This window comes from Erpetoichthys calabaricus, chromosome 12 (assembly GCF_900747795.2).
Source record: "Erpetoichthys calabaricus chromosome 12, fErpCal1.3, whole genome shotgun sequence".
NCBI classification, from domain to species: Eukaryota; Metazoa; Chordata; class Cladistia; order Polypteriformes; family Polypteridae; genus Erpetoichthys; species Erpetoichthys calabaricus.
The window spans coordinates 53,700,884-53,719,432 of NC_041405.2; the positions used below are offsets into that span (position 1 = coordinate 53,700,884).

The window sequence follows — 18,549 nt, forward strand, 5'->3', positions numbered from 1 at the left end:
GAGGCACGTATAAAAGCCAACAAATTTTTATTTTTCTTCACGTGTCCTACAGGCACAACACAGTCCCAAAAGCACCAAACCACCACTTCTCCCGGCAAGCGTTGTCGTCCTCCTCCTCCTCCTGACTAAGGCTTTTGGAGTGGTGGCTGCTGGCCCCTTTTATAGTTCACCCGGAAGTGCTTCAGGTGCTTGACCACCTGCCTAAAATTGCACCTCCGGGTGTGGCTGAACTATGGCCCAGACAGGCCCAGGAACCTCTGCAGCGCCTCCTGGTGACCACCCCGGATCCCAACAGGGCTGTTGAGAACTCCCATCTCCCATGGAGCCCTGCGGGTATCTGAGGCACCACAGTCACCCGGTGGGGCTGCCACCAAGTGGTCTGGGGGAGGTATTGTGCAGTCCATGCTTGCTCCCCTGGCACATACACAGAAAGGGCATCCGTCCGTCACAAATCTTACGATCTTACTTATTTTACAGGTTGGCATAACTAAGGTTTTTGCAGAAGTCCTACCCTCCCATAAAGTCGCAAAGGTCGAGCAACTACAGATGGAAGGAAGGAGAGTTGCTATGGTTGGAGATGGGATCAATGACTCTCCTGCACTTGCAATGGCTGATGTAGGAATTGCTATTGGAACAGGAACTGATGTTGCTATTGAAGCTGCAGACGTAGTATTAATCAGAGTAAGTAGAGAATGACAAATCATATATTTTAATATAGAAAGGGTGTTACATGAATGATGTATTAGGATGTTTACAATGCAAAAAGACGAGACTATATTGGACAGGATATTGACTTGTATCATACAACTCTGTCAGGGAGGACATCAGCAGAGTTACAGTTAGGACCTGTTATATGCTTACTGAAATGTGTAATAAAATGCAAGCTCCAATTAGATTTCTGATAAAGGCCTTTAAAGAACCTCTTTCTTTCATATACTTCGGCAATATCTACTATATTTATCACAAAAAAAGTTTTCTGACAGTTTTCTGTTTGTTAGTATTACTAACTGCACACAATTTTAAACAGGGAAGATCATTGATAGCCTGGTATAATTATTAGCTATTTATTACAGTCTGTATTTTCAGGTATTGTGGTTAAATAATTTAGTTAATTCAGTTAATTCATTCAAAGGGCACATGTGCATATGCAGTACATTTTACATCAATGGACACTCGCACACACAAAATGAAATTAGAAATTAAGTTAGTTAGGCATCAGACACCACAGTCTTTCTAAAAAAATTTGGGGTGGCGATCAATAACCAGCTATCCTTGTGAGACCATTTTGCTATGGTCTCGACCACTCTGATATGCTGTTGAATGGTGTCTGATGGCATCTCTGCATGGGATAAATCTCATTCCAGACTCTCTTCATGTGTAGGTCCTGGTAGGTGGAATGAGCTGCTCACCTCCATTTGAAATTCTGACTCCATCGATGTGTTTAAGAAACGTTTGAAGACTCTTATTTTGTGAATTTCTGTTTGAACTGACATTAGCTGTTAGGTTTTGTAAATCTTGGAATTGTAACTTGCTTGTATTTTGTTCTGAGCTCTTCACTTGTGATGAACGTTGTAACCTTGTCTTGTAACATGTGTTTCCAAACAGTCTTATTCAGTTATGTTGGCCTCTTTCATAAGTTACTTTGAATAAAAGTATCCGCTGAGCACATAAATGTAAATAAATTTTTGTTGCACTCTGATTTCCAGTAATGATCAAATTGTAAAGAGGTTCTGCCTTAGTGATTTACTAATAAATACCATAATCTTAGTATCTTTGCATACTGTATATTCACACATTTCACCTTGGGATTAATAAAATGTATCTAATCTAATTTAATTATGTGTGACAAACAAGCAGAATGGTACTGTATTTTTCATAATTCATTTATATTTTCAGAATAATCTGTTGGATGTGGTTGCAAGTATTGACTTGTCAAAGAAGACTGTCAAAAGGATCAAAATTAATTTTGTTTTTGCTTTAATTTATAACCTTGTTGGAATTCCAATTGCTGCAGGTAAGTTTAAAAATATTTTGACATGTTTTCTTGTATTTTTCACAGTAGTTATGGCTAATAGCACATGCAAGTCAGAATTTCATATGATAATAATGACCTTAGAAACCTACAAAGCTGTAATATTAGCAAAACCCTTCTACCCATCCCCAAATTAACTTGCCATTCCATTCTTTTAAAATCATGTATTTTACCATGTACAGTGGAACCTCTAGATACGAGTTTAATTCGTTCCAGCACTGAGCTTGTATAGCGAATTTCTCGTATCTAGAACAAACTTCCCCATTGAAAAAAATGGAAATCCAGTTAATCCGTTCCGCACCCCAAATATATTAACATAAAAATCAATTTTCCTAACAAATAACACTGATAAATTATATATACTGTAGTCTACCTTTAATAAATAACACTGGTAAATAATATAACTGATTATTTAAAGAATCAAAACAGGTGTCCAAAGTGCAGTAGAGCATTCAATAAATCTTTAAATAAATAATCCTTAAAACAGTTGTGAAGTGGAGGTTTAAAATACACAAGAATAACAATCCTTTAACACGAGGTTAAAACGTCAAAAGGATGCAGTCTTTAAAAACAGATGACAATCCCCGGTGCTTCTTCTCTGCAACAGGCAACAGGCGAGACACTCTTAATGCAGCTGACCTTCTGTACACCGTCCTGCTTCAGCTGTTTGGCTCGCCTGTTCAGCTACACGCGAGCCTACACACACACACACACTCTCTCTCTCTCTCTCTCTCTCTCTCTCTCTCTCTCCTTTTACTTCTTCTCCCCCTTAACCGGCTCGCACTTCTCTATATATGCGGGGAGGATAGGCAGCTGCAGCCTATCAGCCACAGGAACAATCATGGATGTGGGCAGTTTCCCACCTGTGCACTTAAGTGAGAAACGCAGACACCGCAGATCACGGCTCGCAACTGCTACCACGCCCCCTCGCTAAGCTGAGAGCTATACCCACAGCCTGGCACGTGGCTCGTTACGCGAGCCAATGCTCGCATTTAGATCTGAATTTTTCGCTCATACTTTCCTCGTATTTTGAATTTCTCGTATACAGAGGTGATCGTATCTCGAGGTTCCACTGTATACAAAATACAAAAGTACAAAATAAAACTTGCCAAAATAACATCAAGTTGAGTTTTGATGGTCCCTAAAGTCATACTGTCTACAACAGTGGTTCCCAAAGTAGGGGTCACGACCCTCTGGGGGGTCGTGAGATGATTTCCAAGAAATCAAATACTTTTTTAAAACTTTTTAGAAATTAATTAATCCACCCATCTCATTAGGTGAGGTGTTTTGTTGAAATTAAACGAATGAGTAAATAACAATTTTTTAAAAAGTTATATGGTTGTTAGAGCGTTATGTTCTTTTTTTGTTGTCATGCTCTTGTTTGGATAGGATATTTTGTTGAAATTAAACAAATGAGTAAATTACTATTAAAAAAAATTATGTGGTTGTTAGACCATTGTGTTCTTTCGTGTTGTCATGCTCATGTTTGGATAGGCCTATTGGCGCATGTGCACCGTTGCACGCAACATTTGTATATTTTAACCACTTCCGAGGATAGTGGGGGTCACGAGTCACTGGCACGGTTATTTTGGGGGTCGTGAGCTGAAAAGTTTGGGAACCCCTGGTCTACAACACTACTTTGTAACTTATTCCATGTGTCTATGACTGTTGGTGTGAAGATAAACTACCAAACATTTGTGCCAGTTTTACCCTTAACAAGTTTTCACCTGTGTTCCCATGTTCATGTTGAACTGTAAGTCTCAATCCACTGTACTAATTCCTTTCATAATTTTGAACACTTCAATCCTATCTCCTCTTTATGTCATTTTGCTTAAATTGAAGAGGCTCAGCTATTTTGATCTTTCCTCATAACTCATCCCCTGCAGTCCTGGAATCAGCCTAGACACTCTTCTCTTAAATGTTTCTAGAACTTGTATGTCTTTTTTTGGCCTGGAGACCAAAACTGTATACAGTACTCTAGATGAGAACTTAACCAGTGTGCTTGCCTGTATGCACCATTTTCATCATATCCTTTTGTTGCTTCCTCATAGAATTCCAGCATGTTAGTAAAACACAACCTCCCTCATCTGAACCCATGCTGACTATTCAGTACAATTACTCATCTTGCCATGTATTGCTCAATCTTATCCTAAATAATTCCTTCCATTAATTTACCTGTGATGGCAAATAGTTACTTGAATCTGCCCAATCATTTTTTTATATAATGGGATATTTGCTATTTTCCAGTCCTACTGAATTTCCCGACTGCACACTCCTAAAAATGTGCATCATGTCTACTCAGTAACATCCTTAAGCTCTCAAGGATAAATATTATCTGGTCTTGGTGATTTGTTTGATTTCAGTCTATTTAATCTGAACAATACTTTTCCTCTACAATTTCCAAATTACTCGGTACCTCCTTAGTAGACCTATTACAATTGGGAGGTTATTCACTTCCTCACATGTGAAGACCTTAGAAAAATGCAAGTTTAGAGCAATTGTTCTTTCATTGTATTTTTAATTCCTCTTTACCATTGCTGATATCAGCACTTCCTCAGTGACTATTCTTTTGGTGCTAAAATACTGAAAGAATCTCTTTCAGTCATCTTTCGCCTTATCTGCTGTTTAGCTTTCTTAATATCCTTCTTAATGGTTGCCCTTATGCTGTCATATGCCCTGCAATTCACTTTGGAATTAATTTTATTTGTCTTACACGACTTATTCAGCTGTTTTTTTCCTTTGCAGCTTCTTTTTTTGTCCTTACTTACCCACTGCTGAGTTCTTTTTTTAATTTCCTACAAATTCTAGTTTTTGGGATGTCCCTGTCCTGCATTATGTGTAAAACATTTTAAACCTGCTGCCTGCACATCAACTGTCTATTCACACTTAAAAGCTTATTCCAGTCAATACCGCTTAGACTTTGTTGCATTTGTTCAAAATTTGCTCTGTCAAAGTTAAACTTAACAGTTTTATTATTTTCATCCATAAACTTACAAATCACTGAGAACAGTTTTATATTATGGATGTTATGTTATAAACAGGTTTTCTAGTTTAAAAAGTTTATATGTCATTGCAGTGGAACAGAATAATATTTTACTGTATGAATTAAATGACAATGTTATTTAAGATGATCAGCTAATTACAGGTTATGAGTTATCTGTGCCTGTCAACTTTTAAAAACTTTTGCAATGTAAGAGAAATTAATAGGAAGGGAGGTAAACACTTGTCTGGTTCTGCATATGAAGATTGTTACATTTTACTTTAAAGTAAAACAAACTCTTGTGGACGTTTATGAATAGATAGATGATTTGAAGAGAAATGTTTCATCAAGAAAAATAATTATCTACCCATCTGTCCATCCATTCCTAAAATCATTTCTGATTGAAGGAAGAAAAATAATCTCTAGTATCAACACAGAAACAAAAGACAAGAAAACGAAAATGAATTTTTGAGCGAGAGCAATAAATTCAACATTAAAATTCAGTACAAAATAAATCAAAAGAAATATTGATTGTTAATGTAATATAATTGATTGTTATATATAATATTATACTCAGAAAACATCTCATGAAAAAATAAATACTAGGATTGTGGGAAGCAAACTATCAAATTTTAAACATTATTTTTTGAGTGCAGTAGTAGTGAGTATAAAGTATGAAAACAATCTGTAAGATAAGAACTACAAAGAGAAGCATTCAGAAAGGTCATAAGATATAAGACATTCAAAAGATTGACGTATAAGTTTTTTGCAATGATTTGTAATAAGTAAATACTTAAGACATTCTCGTTTTTTTTTTTTTTTTGTTTTGTTTTTTTAATCCGGCAAGGGGGCTAGCTTTTATAGCATTCATTGCATGTCAGACTGTTAATAGCAGCGTTTACTGATGCACTAATGCACTACTGATGTCTACTTATTGTCTTGCGTCTGTCTTCCCTAATTTCTGTGTTTTTTTAGAAATTAAATAACATTTCTCTGTATTGTACACAAGTATAATAAAAAAAATAGTGCCTGTTAGTTTAGTCATTTAAATATCTCATTTAAATGGAAGGATCAATATTTTGAAACTTTAGGATGCATTAGTACTATAGCCGTTTCTCGGACCTTAAGCAATTGTGACTGAGTTCACAAAAATGCACAATGCAAAAAGCAAACTAAATAATGCCATTTAATGAATCTTTTTGGTTCAATGCCATTAGCTCTTTAACGTGTGCTTTGTCGTCAATGTTAATTAGACACAGGCAACACTCTAATAAAAGTAGGCATCTGCTTATACTCAAGTTTCATCTGTAATGGCCCACATTTGAAGAAATGATCAAGAGTGAGCAGCAGCAACAGGAAACACTGTATTTGTGCCTCTACCATAACTAAACATGTAGTTAACCAAAAGGGTAACACCAACATGTATTACCTGACACTAAATATGTTCCACTATTTCACTATTCTTTGAACATTCAAATGATTTATCATTGCCTGAAGGTGATGGTGAGTTGATGACCTATGTGCACATCAGCATATAGATAGATAGATAGATACAGGTGAGGTTTCCATAACTTAATGTTAAAATGACTGGAATTATAATATTTCTATAATAATTCATTTCTGTTTTAGGTGTTAAATAGTATGCACAGAATTCTGTAAACTGCAAAAAATGGGTTGTTCAGCTATTAGAAAAGCTCAGAAATACCTATAGAAAAGGTAAACATTTTATAAAGAGATTTTGAGTTGTCTCTTTATTTTTCTTCTTTTTTATTTAAAGGAGTCTTTCTCCCAGTTGGCTTGGTGTTGCAGCCGTGGATGGGCTCTGCTGCAATGGCTGCTTCATCTGTTTCCGTAGTTTTGTCTTCTCTTTTATTAAAACTGTAAGTAGTAATACAGCAAAAAATAAAGTACTGCAAATATAGTTACATTTTCTACTAAGTAATCATTGTTTAAAATAAAACAGACTGTGAATGTTGATACCATTTTGTAATATTTTGTGTCAAGGTGAATTTCATATAATAAAATTTGTATGTGCTGCCAGTAGGGGACTAACATCCTTTACAGGAATATTTCCTATTTGCTCCCAGTGCTGCAGAATAGTTTTCAGATCCACATTATCCTGATGTATTAAAAGAAATTTAAAAAAAGAAAACGGAAAACAGGTGAATGTGTATTCATTGTCCAATATAAAACTATTTTGTGGTTGTCAGTAGATACCTTCAGTTAAATGGTTAAAACAGCTTTAACTAAGCATTTTCAATTAATTATTTTTCAGCCACTTGTTCAGTTTACTTGGTTGCCATACAGTGTTTGATTAATTAAACTTAACACTAGTGACACTAGTTTTACTTTTTTCTTGAGAACAAGGCAATCAAAAGAATGTACTGTCAGGTCAGATTGGGGACCATGCACTGGTACCGCACGTTGCCACATCCACCACAAGATGAAACAGCTCGGAATTCCTTTGGGCAATCCCCCAGGAAGACGCACAGTCCATTCCCACCCTCCGAAAATGGCCATTTATCTGCCACAGCCAGGTGTTACGTGGGCGTCCTCTTGGCTTGGTCTAGCTGCTCGTCCTCAGCAATGAGGATTCTGCAAACCGGATCACCAACGGGGAATTGCACCAAATGGCCATAGTGCCGTAACTGATGCTTCATCACAATGCAGGTAATGTGCCTCATTCGGGACTCCATGAGCAACCTCAAAGTCAAACCAGCGGTACCCAAGATTTCTCTGAAGCGACACAGTACCAAAGGAGCCCAGCCTTCTTTTCAGATCACTGGTTAGCGTCCATATCTCACAACCATATAGCAAAACGAGAAGCACCAGGACTAGATATTGGGAGTGCCACGCACCCCTTTCCAGTGACCTCATGACCCTCCATGCTTTCCCAATCTGTCTACTGACTTCATAGGAAGAGTCATCAGAGACATTAATGTCACTGCCAAGGTAAGTAATCCTCTCGATGAGGTCCACACTCTCACCGCAAATACACACTGCTGATAGGTGTGCCCAAGAGGTCATTAAAGGCCTGGATCTTTACTATACTGTATATAATGTGGTGGTAAACATCACTCTGTATATCTTCAGAGTAGACATCCTTTCTGGCTGCATGGTTAGGAAAGTTCAACACTTTTGAGTAATGAGAAACATATTTCCACCATAAGTAATGTGCCTTTCTAAAACAAAACAACTTTGGAGTCAATTATATTATTGCAGTAATTAATGTTTAATTTAAATCTGTGTTTTTGTTTTAGTTATAAAAAACCCAGTCCTGAGAAGCTTGAAAAAAGAGTTCAAGGGAAAGTCAGACAAAAGAGCCTCTCTGATATCAGTGTCCACATTGGCATTGATGAAAGAAGACATGAATCACCAAAGCTGAGTTTGTTGGACAGAATTGTTAACTACAGCAGAGCCTCCATAAACTCTTTGAGATCTGATAAACGATCTCTGAACAGTATGGCACTTAGTGAACCCGACAAGCATTCTCTTCTTATTTGTGATGGTCCATATGAAGATGAGATGATATGACTAATGAATGTCTACACCATTTCAGAAGTAACCATGTGCACTAAATTCTGCATGTATAATTTTTATTGCCTTTTGAAAAGGCATGTTGGAGTGTCACCAAAAAATAAGATCCTGGATGTTCAAAGGGATTTTCACTTTTAGGTGACTTGGTGTTAGGATCCTCCAAGTTAATATATTTATCAATGAGATTCTTTGATTAGTTAAAGTATGAATTCTACATTTTCCTTAATTACTACTTATGCACTTGGTCTGTGTGATTGTCATTTTCATTTCACATTATGACAGCACAGCATGATTCAGGTTGATGCTGATGATCAGGTTAATTGAAATCAGTTTGTTACTAAAGACTACATAACCAGAAGATTAGAAATCAAATCAGTATTATTATAATTATTTGCTGAATAATTTAATGCTTGCCTACATTTTTTTAGTATCAGTTTATGAATTTACTGTTAGGATTTCTGAAAATTAAGCACCTTTGTGATAATAGTTGTGTCCAAGAAGACTATTTGAATTTTAAAATTTTATGAGACAAACTCACATCATCTTGTGAACATAATGTCAAAATCTATAATGTTGTTGCCATTTAGCAATATTACCTCTAAAGTATTTTTTTTTATTTGATGATTTTTAAAGGTAAAAATGATAGTTACCCTTAAAAATCATTTGAAAGAAGTTATGGTAATTTGGTGTTATTTTCAGGCTTTACAGTTGAATAATTTGGAGGCTTTGTCTTTCAAATTGCCCTTTTTTTTGCTTTAACCGAAATATCTAATTAGGGGTAACATCTAATATCCAGATGCTTTTACCACAACAGATTTACTGTCAAATTTTAGTGATAGTAAATAAAATTGTGTTTGCACTACATGTAACAATATCACAATGCCAGTGGCCTGTTACTTTAGATACAAGCCAGTTCTGAAAGTAAATGTTAAAAAATTTCAAGATGTACAGTTTTCTGTACCTGCAGTGGCCTCTTGTAATCTCTTCGTTAAATCACCTAGAATATATTGCATTTATCTGGAGATGCACCATGTTGGCTTTTCAAATATACAAAAATGTTTTAAATGTCATTCCAATCTTTAGCAGTATCAGTATTGGGTAAGGTAGTAAACAACCCTGTAATTGCATTGCATACTCAAACACAGCCACATGCACAATGAAACTTTCAATATTTTTGATATCATGTTACATGCACTTTTAAAGTGAGCAACTAATTTAAGTTTCCATGTTACTAGACCTCTGCAATGTTTTGCAAAATTATGATATTGGAAATGTATTATTTTACAATACAAGTGACTTGACTACCTCACTATTCATATAGAATAACGCTCAGTTCTTTCTGCTCAGATGCTCATTGTGCCCTTTAACAAAGGAAGATATTGACTGCCCTAAAAGAACATTAGAGACCCTCATCTAAAAGGGTGTTCTCACTAGTAAAATCCTAACTAAATACTGTACTAAATAAACCCACTTTGTGACCAGATATCAATCTGATGGTACATTATTAAGCAGCACCTTCATGTGCATATTGTTTACTTGGTGTCTTTGAAACCATTGGTGCCAGTGGCAGTTTAACTTGCAAGATGTCTACAGTTTGCTTTTACACCTTTGGATAGTCTGTATATATACAATACATAGAATATAAATAAAATGTTTTTTGTTATGTATTGTATATTTTGAGCAATTTTTATAACATGGAAACATAGGTCAGAATTTACTCATCTTGGTCTCTTTTGGGGTGCAGTAGCTGTGGTTATTTCTTGCAACATATCCTTTAATTATTAGCTAACTAACGCATTTACTTAGAATTCCTTGCTTTATGCTCATTTTATTTTCATGTTTCTACATTCAGAGTAATGATTAAGAGTAATGATTTACTCTGGAAAGTTTCCTGATGTTTTTATTAAAAATTTCCTATTATTTATTTCTAAATAAGACAAAACTGAGTAAGTTCAGATGGGTTGGTCATGAGTTGGCTATTCTACAAAAGTGCTTTATATGTATTACCAGTTTACTGAAAATCAATTTTAATAAATCTCATAGGAATGTAAAGGCCACAGTAAATGGAATCCCAAGCGCAAATACTGATAAACTAAAGAAACTTAAGCATATCTCTAATCAGTGGTCAAATAAATTGACACGTTAGTAGCAACTGCAGACCTGCTTGAGACCAAGATTTGTAATCCTATTTATTATTCTATCAACTCATAGTGACTTTAAAAAGTGTTCACCCTTCTTGTTTTTTCATGTTTTATTGTTTTTGAAGATGTAATTTTAACATACATAATTGGAGTTCAGCTATTATTAATTGATACAGAAATCTCTAAAATGCCAAGGCAAAAATATGTTTTACCAAGTCCTTCTAAAATAATTAATAACAGATAATAAATAATTGAATCCATACATATTAAATCACCTTCCTTGAGACCATATTTTGTAAATATGCTGTTGGCAGAATTTTGGGAATACTGGATCTGGATGAGGTCATATTTTTCACTTGGTCACTCCTGAATTTCTCCATTTTGTTTTAAACTTGCTTAAATGTGGCTTTCATAGTATTTTGAATCATTCTCCTGTTGGAAGAGGAATTATTTTGTGGACAGGAGAATATTTCCTCTGTAATGTTTTATACTTTGCTGCATTCATTTTTCTTACTATACTTAAAAGCTTGCCATGGAACTATGGAATCTACCATTTGTGTGCCTTTGTAACTCCACTTGATTTTTTTTTTAATGTGTGCTTATTTACAACAGTGCTTTAGTTTAATTAACAATTCAATGATGCTAAAGATAAGTAACCATGTCATTTTTCACATAGGTACATTCTTTTCGTCTATGAAATGCTGTAATTCCTTTGCAGTTGTCATTGGCCTCTTCATGGACTCCTAGACTAGAACCATTATCACACAGACTCCGTTTTGGAGGCATGTTCCATACACATTCACAATCATGACATGTTTTCATTTTTATACAGCTACTTTTGCTGATCTCTGGGAGCTTCTGAATGCCTTAGCAATTGCTCATACTTTATCTGGTTGATACATTTTACTAACCTTAGCCAGGTTTTGTTCTGAAGGCCCCTTTGTCTACATGACTTTTTAAGATAGATAGATAGATAGATAGATAGATAGATAGAGATAGATACTTTATTAATCCCAATGGGAAATTCACATTCTTCAGCAGCAGCATACTGATACAATAAATAATATTAAATTAAAGAATGATAATAATACAGGTGAAAAAAACAGACAATAACTATGTATAATATTAAATATTAACGTTTACCCCCCCGGTGGAATTAAAGAGTCGCATAGTTTGGGGGAGGAACGATCTCCTCAATCTGTCTGTGGAGCAGGACAGTGACAGCAGTCTGTCACTGAAGCTGCTCCTCTGTCTGGAGATGACATTATTTAGTGGATGCAGTGGATTCTCCATAATTGATAGGAGCCTGCTGAGCGCCCGTCGCTCTGCCACAGATGTTAAACTGTCCAGCTCCATGCCAACAATAGAGCCTGCCTTCCTCACCAGTTTGTCCAGGCGTGAGGCGTCTTTCCTCTTAATGCTGCCTCCCCAGCACACCACTGTGTAGAAGAGGGCACTCGCCACAACTGTTTGATAGAACATCTGCAGCATCTTATTGCAGATGTTGAGGTCTGTCTTTAAGATAGTCCACGATCCATGCCACTAGGTATGAATCTAATCCCATCTCTGTCAGCTTGTCCCTAAGGAGCAGAGGTTGGATTGTGTTGAAGGCGCTAGAGAAGTCTAGAAACATAATTCTTACAGCACCACTTCCTCTGTCCAAGTGAGAGAGGGATCGGTGTAGCATATAGATGATGGCATCTTCCGCTCCCACCTTCTCCTGATATGCAAACTGCAGAGGGTCAAGGGCGTGTTGAACCTGTGGCCTAAGGTGGTGAAGCAGCAGCCTCTCCATGGTCTTCATCACATGTGATGTCAGAGCAACAGGCCGAAAGTCATTCAGCTCACTAGGACGTGATACCTTTGGGACTGGGGTGGTTCTCACTATGAGATCCCTGCAGGATATCCCAGTCTGTAGTTCCAAAACATTCTCTCAGAGTATTCTAAGCCTCCGGAGTCCACTTCCTGAATGATCGTATAAGAGGCAGTGTATGTAGCCTGAACTCCTGAGATACTCCATAACTGCACGAGTGGGCTCCATTCAACGCTTTTACTATTTTTATACAAAGGGAGTAAATGCTCGTGAAATCGTTATGTTTTTATTTTCTAGATATTTTCAGTTATGATTTTGTTTTAATTTAGACATTGCAGAGCTTTTTATGCATTAAGAATCTATATGGTGATATAGTAAAATTAAAAGAAGAGGTGAATATTTTTTATAGACAAAATTATTGCTTTTGTTATAAGTGAAATGTTTTTTTTACAAGTTAAATAGCACCCAGAAGGTGGACTATAGTATTTTATTGTTTTGATACCTTGTGGAAAATACCACCTTTGAATTACTCATGCCAATAGCATAACCTTAATGTGCAGTGTGTATTTATTTTGACCTGATGTGTTGTTGTTGAAACCATATAGAAGAGCAATTTGCAAGAAATATTTTATTGTGAAGCTTCCCAAAGTGTATTTTAAACTTTCCAAAACACTAATAACAAATGACAAGGCTTGTGTTGTGAATTTAAAGTGGTTGCTGCACTTGTGCTTGAAAAGTGACATATTCAGATATTCACTGATGTGTTCCACAGTACCAAGGAGTGCTTAGGATGGGAGCGCCACACAACATGAGTATGTGGTGATGCAGTCAAGTTTGAATTGTAATGAATGTATAACATAAATGAAAAGCCAAGAGAAGGCCCTATGTTGATTTACTGAGGAGAATAAACATGTAGGTACAATATCTTTAAATGTTTACAAAACCAGCATCATCCCTCCAAAACATGCTTTGTGATTAAGCATACTAATTTATCTGTGTTATTAAAATTGTCAAAATAAATATATTTGAGATTGGTCAGTGTGCCCTGGCAACTACTCCATAATGATTGTGGCATTTTAATAAAAGTGGCAAAGACTAACAGTGTCATTGAAAACATCTGAGAAGGCAGTGCAAAGCAGAGGCAGCAAAGACTGGAGTGTTTAGCACTTTTATTCAAAACTTCATGCATTTAAATTGATCTTCTGCATTAAAATTAGACAAGAAACACAGGAGCCCATTTTTATCATTGTATACAAGTATACTGTATTCCTACATTTTGTGTTTGTACTAAATTTCTTAATTGGTGCTGTTTTCCTATATACTCTGTTGAGATATGTGAGTGACAGCTGTAATTCTACTAGCCATTAGCAAAGCCACATTAGCCACTGATAGTTGGGATGCCACATGGTGTAAATATTGACAACTAGCTACCCTCAAAAAAGCAAAAAGAGTAATAACAAGAAATAAAAGATGTGGAATTGTTGGAGAGTATTTACTTTACGTACATTTGTTGTTATTAGGAAAAATCTTCACCAGTGGAAGTGTAACAGCTTTTGCATTAGCATTTAACACTTGACATAAACAGCTATGAGTGAATGATTGTGTGCAAAAGAGGGAAATGCAAGATTTATAACCTCAGATGAACACCATCTTGTTCAGTTTGTACAACTACAGTGGTCTGTTGAAGTACAAAGTTACCATACATAAATCAATATGTTTGCGGTTACTTGGTGTACCATAGCTGCAGAAAATTATATTTATCTGTACAGTAATTGTAAATTTGTAATGACAAAATCTTTTAATTTACTTTATTTTTTTGTATTGTGGTTTTATTTTTTTAAATGATATTGTATGTGTGTAGGCGCCCGCTGTCTGTGACCCTGAACTTTAAGTGAATTAGAAAATGGATGGATGGATTTATTGTACTTGTCTACTCATTAATTTTACAGTGCAGATTTATTTAATTATGTATCATTCTATAGTTCATCAAGTATGTCACTGAGAACCTAAGATGTTTTCAAACTTGAACCTGTTTTCTACACTAAATAAAAAAGACCATGTGCCTTCTTTGAAATTCCTTTGTTTTTATTACGCATATGTAATGATCTTCCACTTTGAAGTGATAATTTATTTGTAACAATTAATGCAAGCATAATTGTGATGTTTTTCTATTAGGAACTAACTTTACTGGAGCTTTTCTCAGGGTTTTTCCCCCCACAATGTTCCAGGTAATCAAAGCATAGAAACAGGATTAAGGAGTACATCTGGTAAACTGATTTGTTTTTTGTGTTGTCTTATAAATGAATTTAAGGTATATGTTTTCATGCATTATGATTATCATGGAGCCAGGAGAGTGGTGATACTTTGCATGGTCACTCATGCGAGCAGGAATTTCACTTTAGTCTGTACTACTACTTATACTACTACTACTACTACTATTACTACTACAGTATTTCCAATACTATTTTATGACTATTGCAAATTGAAATGAAAACTCCTTAATTATATTTATGCTCCATTACTCAGTGATTAAAGCAAATGCTTGCCTTCTACTAACTTAGTTAAGTTTAGCATACCTTCTGCCTACTAAAGTTACTGTAAGGTTGCACCACCGTGCATCTGCAAAAGGAACAAAAAACTATGGAAAAAACAAATAGGGAGTCTTAGAGTGAAAGAGGGGAAGCAGTGGCACAGAAAGTATGTAGGCAGGGCCAGCGTGTGGGTGAGGTGACGAGGCGATCGCCTCAGGTGGCACTTTAGTCAGGGCAGCATCTTCATGAAACCCCTTTTTTTTTTTTCTTCTTCTTCTTCTTACATTACGAAGATACAATACAAAAAATTTAGGTATGAAACTAACACACACACATTCAGTGTCTTTATTTACACACTCCCATTAAAAATGGTGAGAAATATTTTAATTATAAGTGTTTCAAATTTGGCATAACATAGTTCGCAGCAGCTTAAAACATTACAAGCATCCGAGAATCAAAATGGCACATGCACATTTCGAAACCACATGCTAATCCATGTTATTGTCATTCATTTTCATGATAATATATCCTGAATCTGTAAAATTCATAAAAAAGCAATTCATCAGATAGATATGACCTTATAAAAACGAATAGCAGCTACATACAGCCTAGTACGTCTGCAAACTGGTCAGTACACAAAGATGCTTACAATGAAATCATCACAGCTGAATGTGTCTCTCAGAAAATTACGCGACATTTGTAAAACACTGTTTTCTTGTATTTCACATTTCTTGCGTTACGAGTAAAAACAATTTTTTACTTTGCAGACCCATAGACTGTAACCATGTAAATTATATTTAGGACCAAGAACTAAACTGACTAGCCTAATATTAAAAATTCAATTAAATCGATGCATAATGATATTTTTACATTTACCAATGAGTTCTCTGTATCTTATTGTTTAGCTAATGTATGCAAGTAATGCAATGTTCTTATCCAGTGACTTCACGACATCTGTGAACTTTGTTTGCCAAGCCAGAGCACAAGTGAATGTAAAAAGTACAGTCATCAAGTCATTGAAGGTGCTGTATAACAGGATGGAATCTTCAGAGCTTTAACAAGTTTTAATGTAAGCCCATTTGAGAGATGCTTATACTTTGAATTAAATCCGTCTTTAGCAGTGTATTTAAAGCGTACAGTTGCAGTTACGTTTAATTTAACTTTACCATGTCTGTGTCTTCTGTTTTATGCCAGTTTGAGGATTACTATTTTAATTGTTGCTGGATTATTATCTACATCCATCCATCCATCCATTTTCCAACCCGCTGAATCCGAACACAGGGTCACGGGGGTCTGCTGGAGCCAATCCCAGCCAACACAGGGCACAAGGCAGGGAACCAATCTTGGGCAGGGTGCCAACCCACCGCAGGACACACACAAACACACCCACACACTAGGGCCAATTTAGAATCACCAATCCACCTAACCTGCATGTCTTTGGACTGTGGGAGGAAACCGGAGTGCCCGGAGGAAACCCACGCAGACACGGGGAGAACATGCAAACTCCACGCAGGGAGGACCCGGGAAGCGAACCCAGGTCCCCAGATCTCCCAACTGCGAGGTAGCAGCGCTACCCACTGCGCCACCGTGCCGCCCCCTATTATCTACATGCTGTAGCCTATAATTTTTGTCCCTCCTTCTCCCAATGTTTATGACAGGTCGGATAACATGCATAATGCGTTGTATATATTCTGATAATTCCATTTTGTGAACTTTTGTTAGCTTCTGGAATCTGTTTAAGGTGTCAGTCACAGCCAGTGGCTGTTAAGAGTCTCATCAGTACAAATCACGCCTGTAAGCTTGCAGGATGAAATTTGAAATGAACATAGGTGTTCAGACAAACATGAAGGACAAGTTTCACATTTGAATTTTTTAATGCCTGTTTTGCTTTTTATTGTTGTAATTCTAATCTTTTATTGTCTTAGATTTTTTTAGAAATGTGACATGTTTATTTTTTATCTTTTTTCAGAGTATGCACTGCATTGTGAAGCCTGCATAGCAGTACATAATCTACTTTATATGAATTATTATCTCATGCCTAGTAAGGATAAATCTTGGATGCTGGGACTGGTGGTTAAAAAGGCACTTTGCCTCAGGTGGCATTATTCCACATGCCGGCCCTTTATGCAGGGGTAAAAACTGGCCATTGGAGAAGGTGAATGGCAAGACTAAGATATGTCATTACATTTGTTTACTGCTGGGGGAAGGCAACAGATCTATATAACTAATGTAATTTCTGCTCAATAGGAGGAGGAGGAGGATTGGAGCATGTACTGACAACACGTTGCACCCACACACGACGGACCACCTGGATTGGGACTTGGTAGCAGCGGGTGACACCACAGCACCAGGAACAGTGTGAAGTTTCTACAGTGGCTAGAAAACCAGTCCTGCAACCAACTCACAATAAGTTGGAGGACCTGCTTGCAGAGCTAGAAAACGTTTTAATGTCATATCCAAGACAAAGCAATTGCAGGCTAAGGGCCTTAAATGTTTTTAATTTCTATAACTGGAAAACTGACAAATCAACATGGCCGAAGCCAAGAACAGTTACATTTGCCACTGTGGCTTCAGGGAGGCCTTTAATCTCCTGATTGTTCTGATTTGTTTGGGTGAAGCTCACCAGTGATGGAAATTGCTTCACAGCTTCTACAGCAAATGCAATACATTTGGGTATGAGACAAGCATGTGGCTTCACTCTATAGCTTGATTCATTTTTTGGTGGTAATTTCTTAATTTATTGTATTGTAAATGGTGCTCTACCATATGTATAGCAAAGACTGCTGATTAAAAGGTAGGTTGAAAGCATGTAAATTATCACGCTAATCAGGATTTTATGATTAGCTATTAGAGATAGCAATTATATTGAACCAAATTAACTTCTTTTTGTCAAATACAATTGCATATACACAGACAGTATGTAGTGAAATGTTTACTTGCTAAACTGTGCATCAAGTAAGATAACAATAAATAATAATGCTCAACTTTACAATGTGTGCCTTACAATTGCTGCATTTTGATTGATGAGATTTTTTAATGGAATCATTTCTAATTATCTAGATACAGTTGCTAAGTTTCTGGTTGGGTACCTTCGGTGTAGGGTTTAAATGTTCTCTGTGTGATTCCGTCATGTCTTGTGGAGTCTCTAGTTTTTCCCCTCAGCTCATGTACATGCTGTCCTGTTGACTGTTAATTTTGAGCAAGTGTGTTCCAGATGTGCCTTGCAGTCCTGTCCTTGATTGGTTGGTTGGTTCCCACTTCATTATATTAAAACATTTCTATGCCCATAATAGTGGAGTCACCCCAATGTCCTCGGTGATTAAACACGAATGTGTTGAAAAGCATAACAACAGTGTGGACCATATGCTGTAGCCACCCCAGTTACCAGATCATGCCCCACTGGATCAGCTGTGGAAAAGTTTCATTTGAAGCCCGAGATCCTCAGTTGTCAAAAACCACAAATGGACAAATCGAGACACTCTTTAAAGTTTCAGGCAACTGGTCCCACATATCGA

General features: G+C 36.5%; 1 protein-coding gene across 2 annotated transcripts in view; it reads left to right on the forward strand.

The window, feature by feature from the left end:
* LOC114662180 (copper-transporting ATPase 1) overlaps nucleotides 1-17,289 on the forward strand; it is a 140,704-nt gene extending 123,415 nt beyond the window's left edge. The window contains exons 20-24 of one of the 2 annotated variants that reach the window (XR_003717965.2): nucleotides 478-681; nucleotides 1,897-2,014; nucleotides 6,790-6,892; nucleotides 8,273-8,687; nucleotides 17,004-17,289. Coding sequence is in view for 1 of the 2 variants with exons in the window: in XM_028815542.2 (XP_028671375.2) it covers nucleotides 478-681; nucleotides 1,897-2,014; nucleotides 6,790-6,892; nucleotides 8,273-8,546 (699 nt within the window). In the remaining variant the exon portion in view is untranslated. Of the gene's footprint in view, nucleotides 1-477; nucleotides 682-1,896; nucleotides 2,015-6,789; nucleotides 6,893-8,272; nucleotides 14,578-17,003 lie in introns of those variants that run through there. The other variant, XM_028815542.2, reaches the window with a different exon arrangement.
* The last annotated feature ends 1,260 nt before the right edge of the window (nucleotides 17,290-18,549 follow it).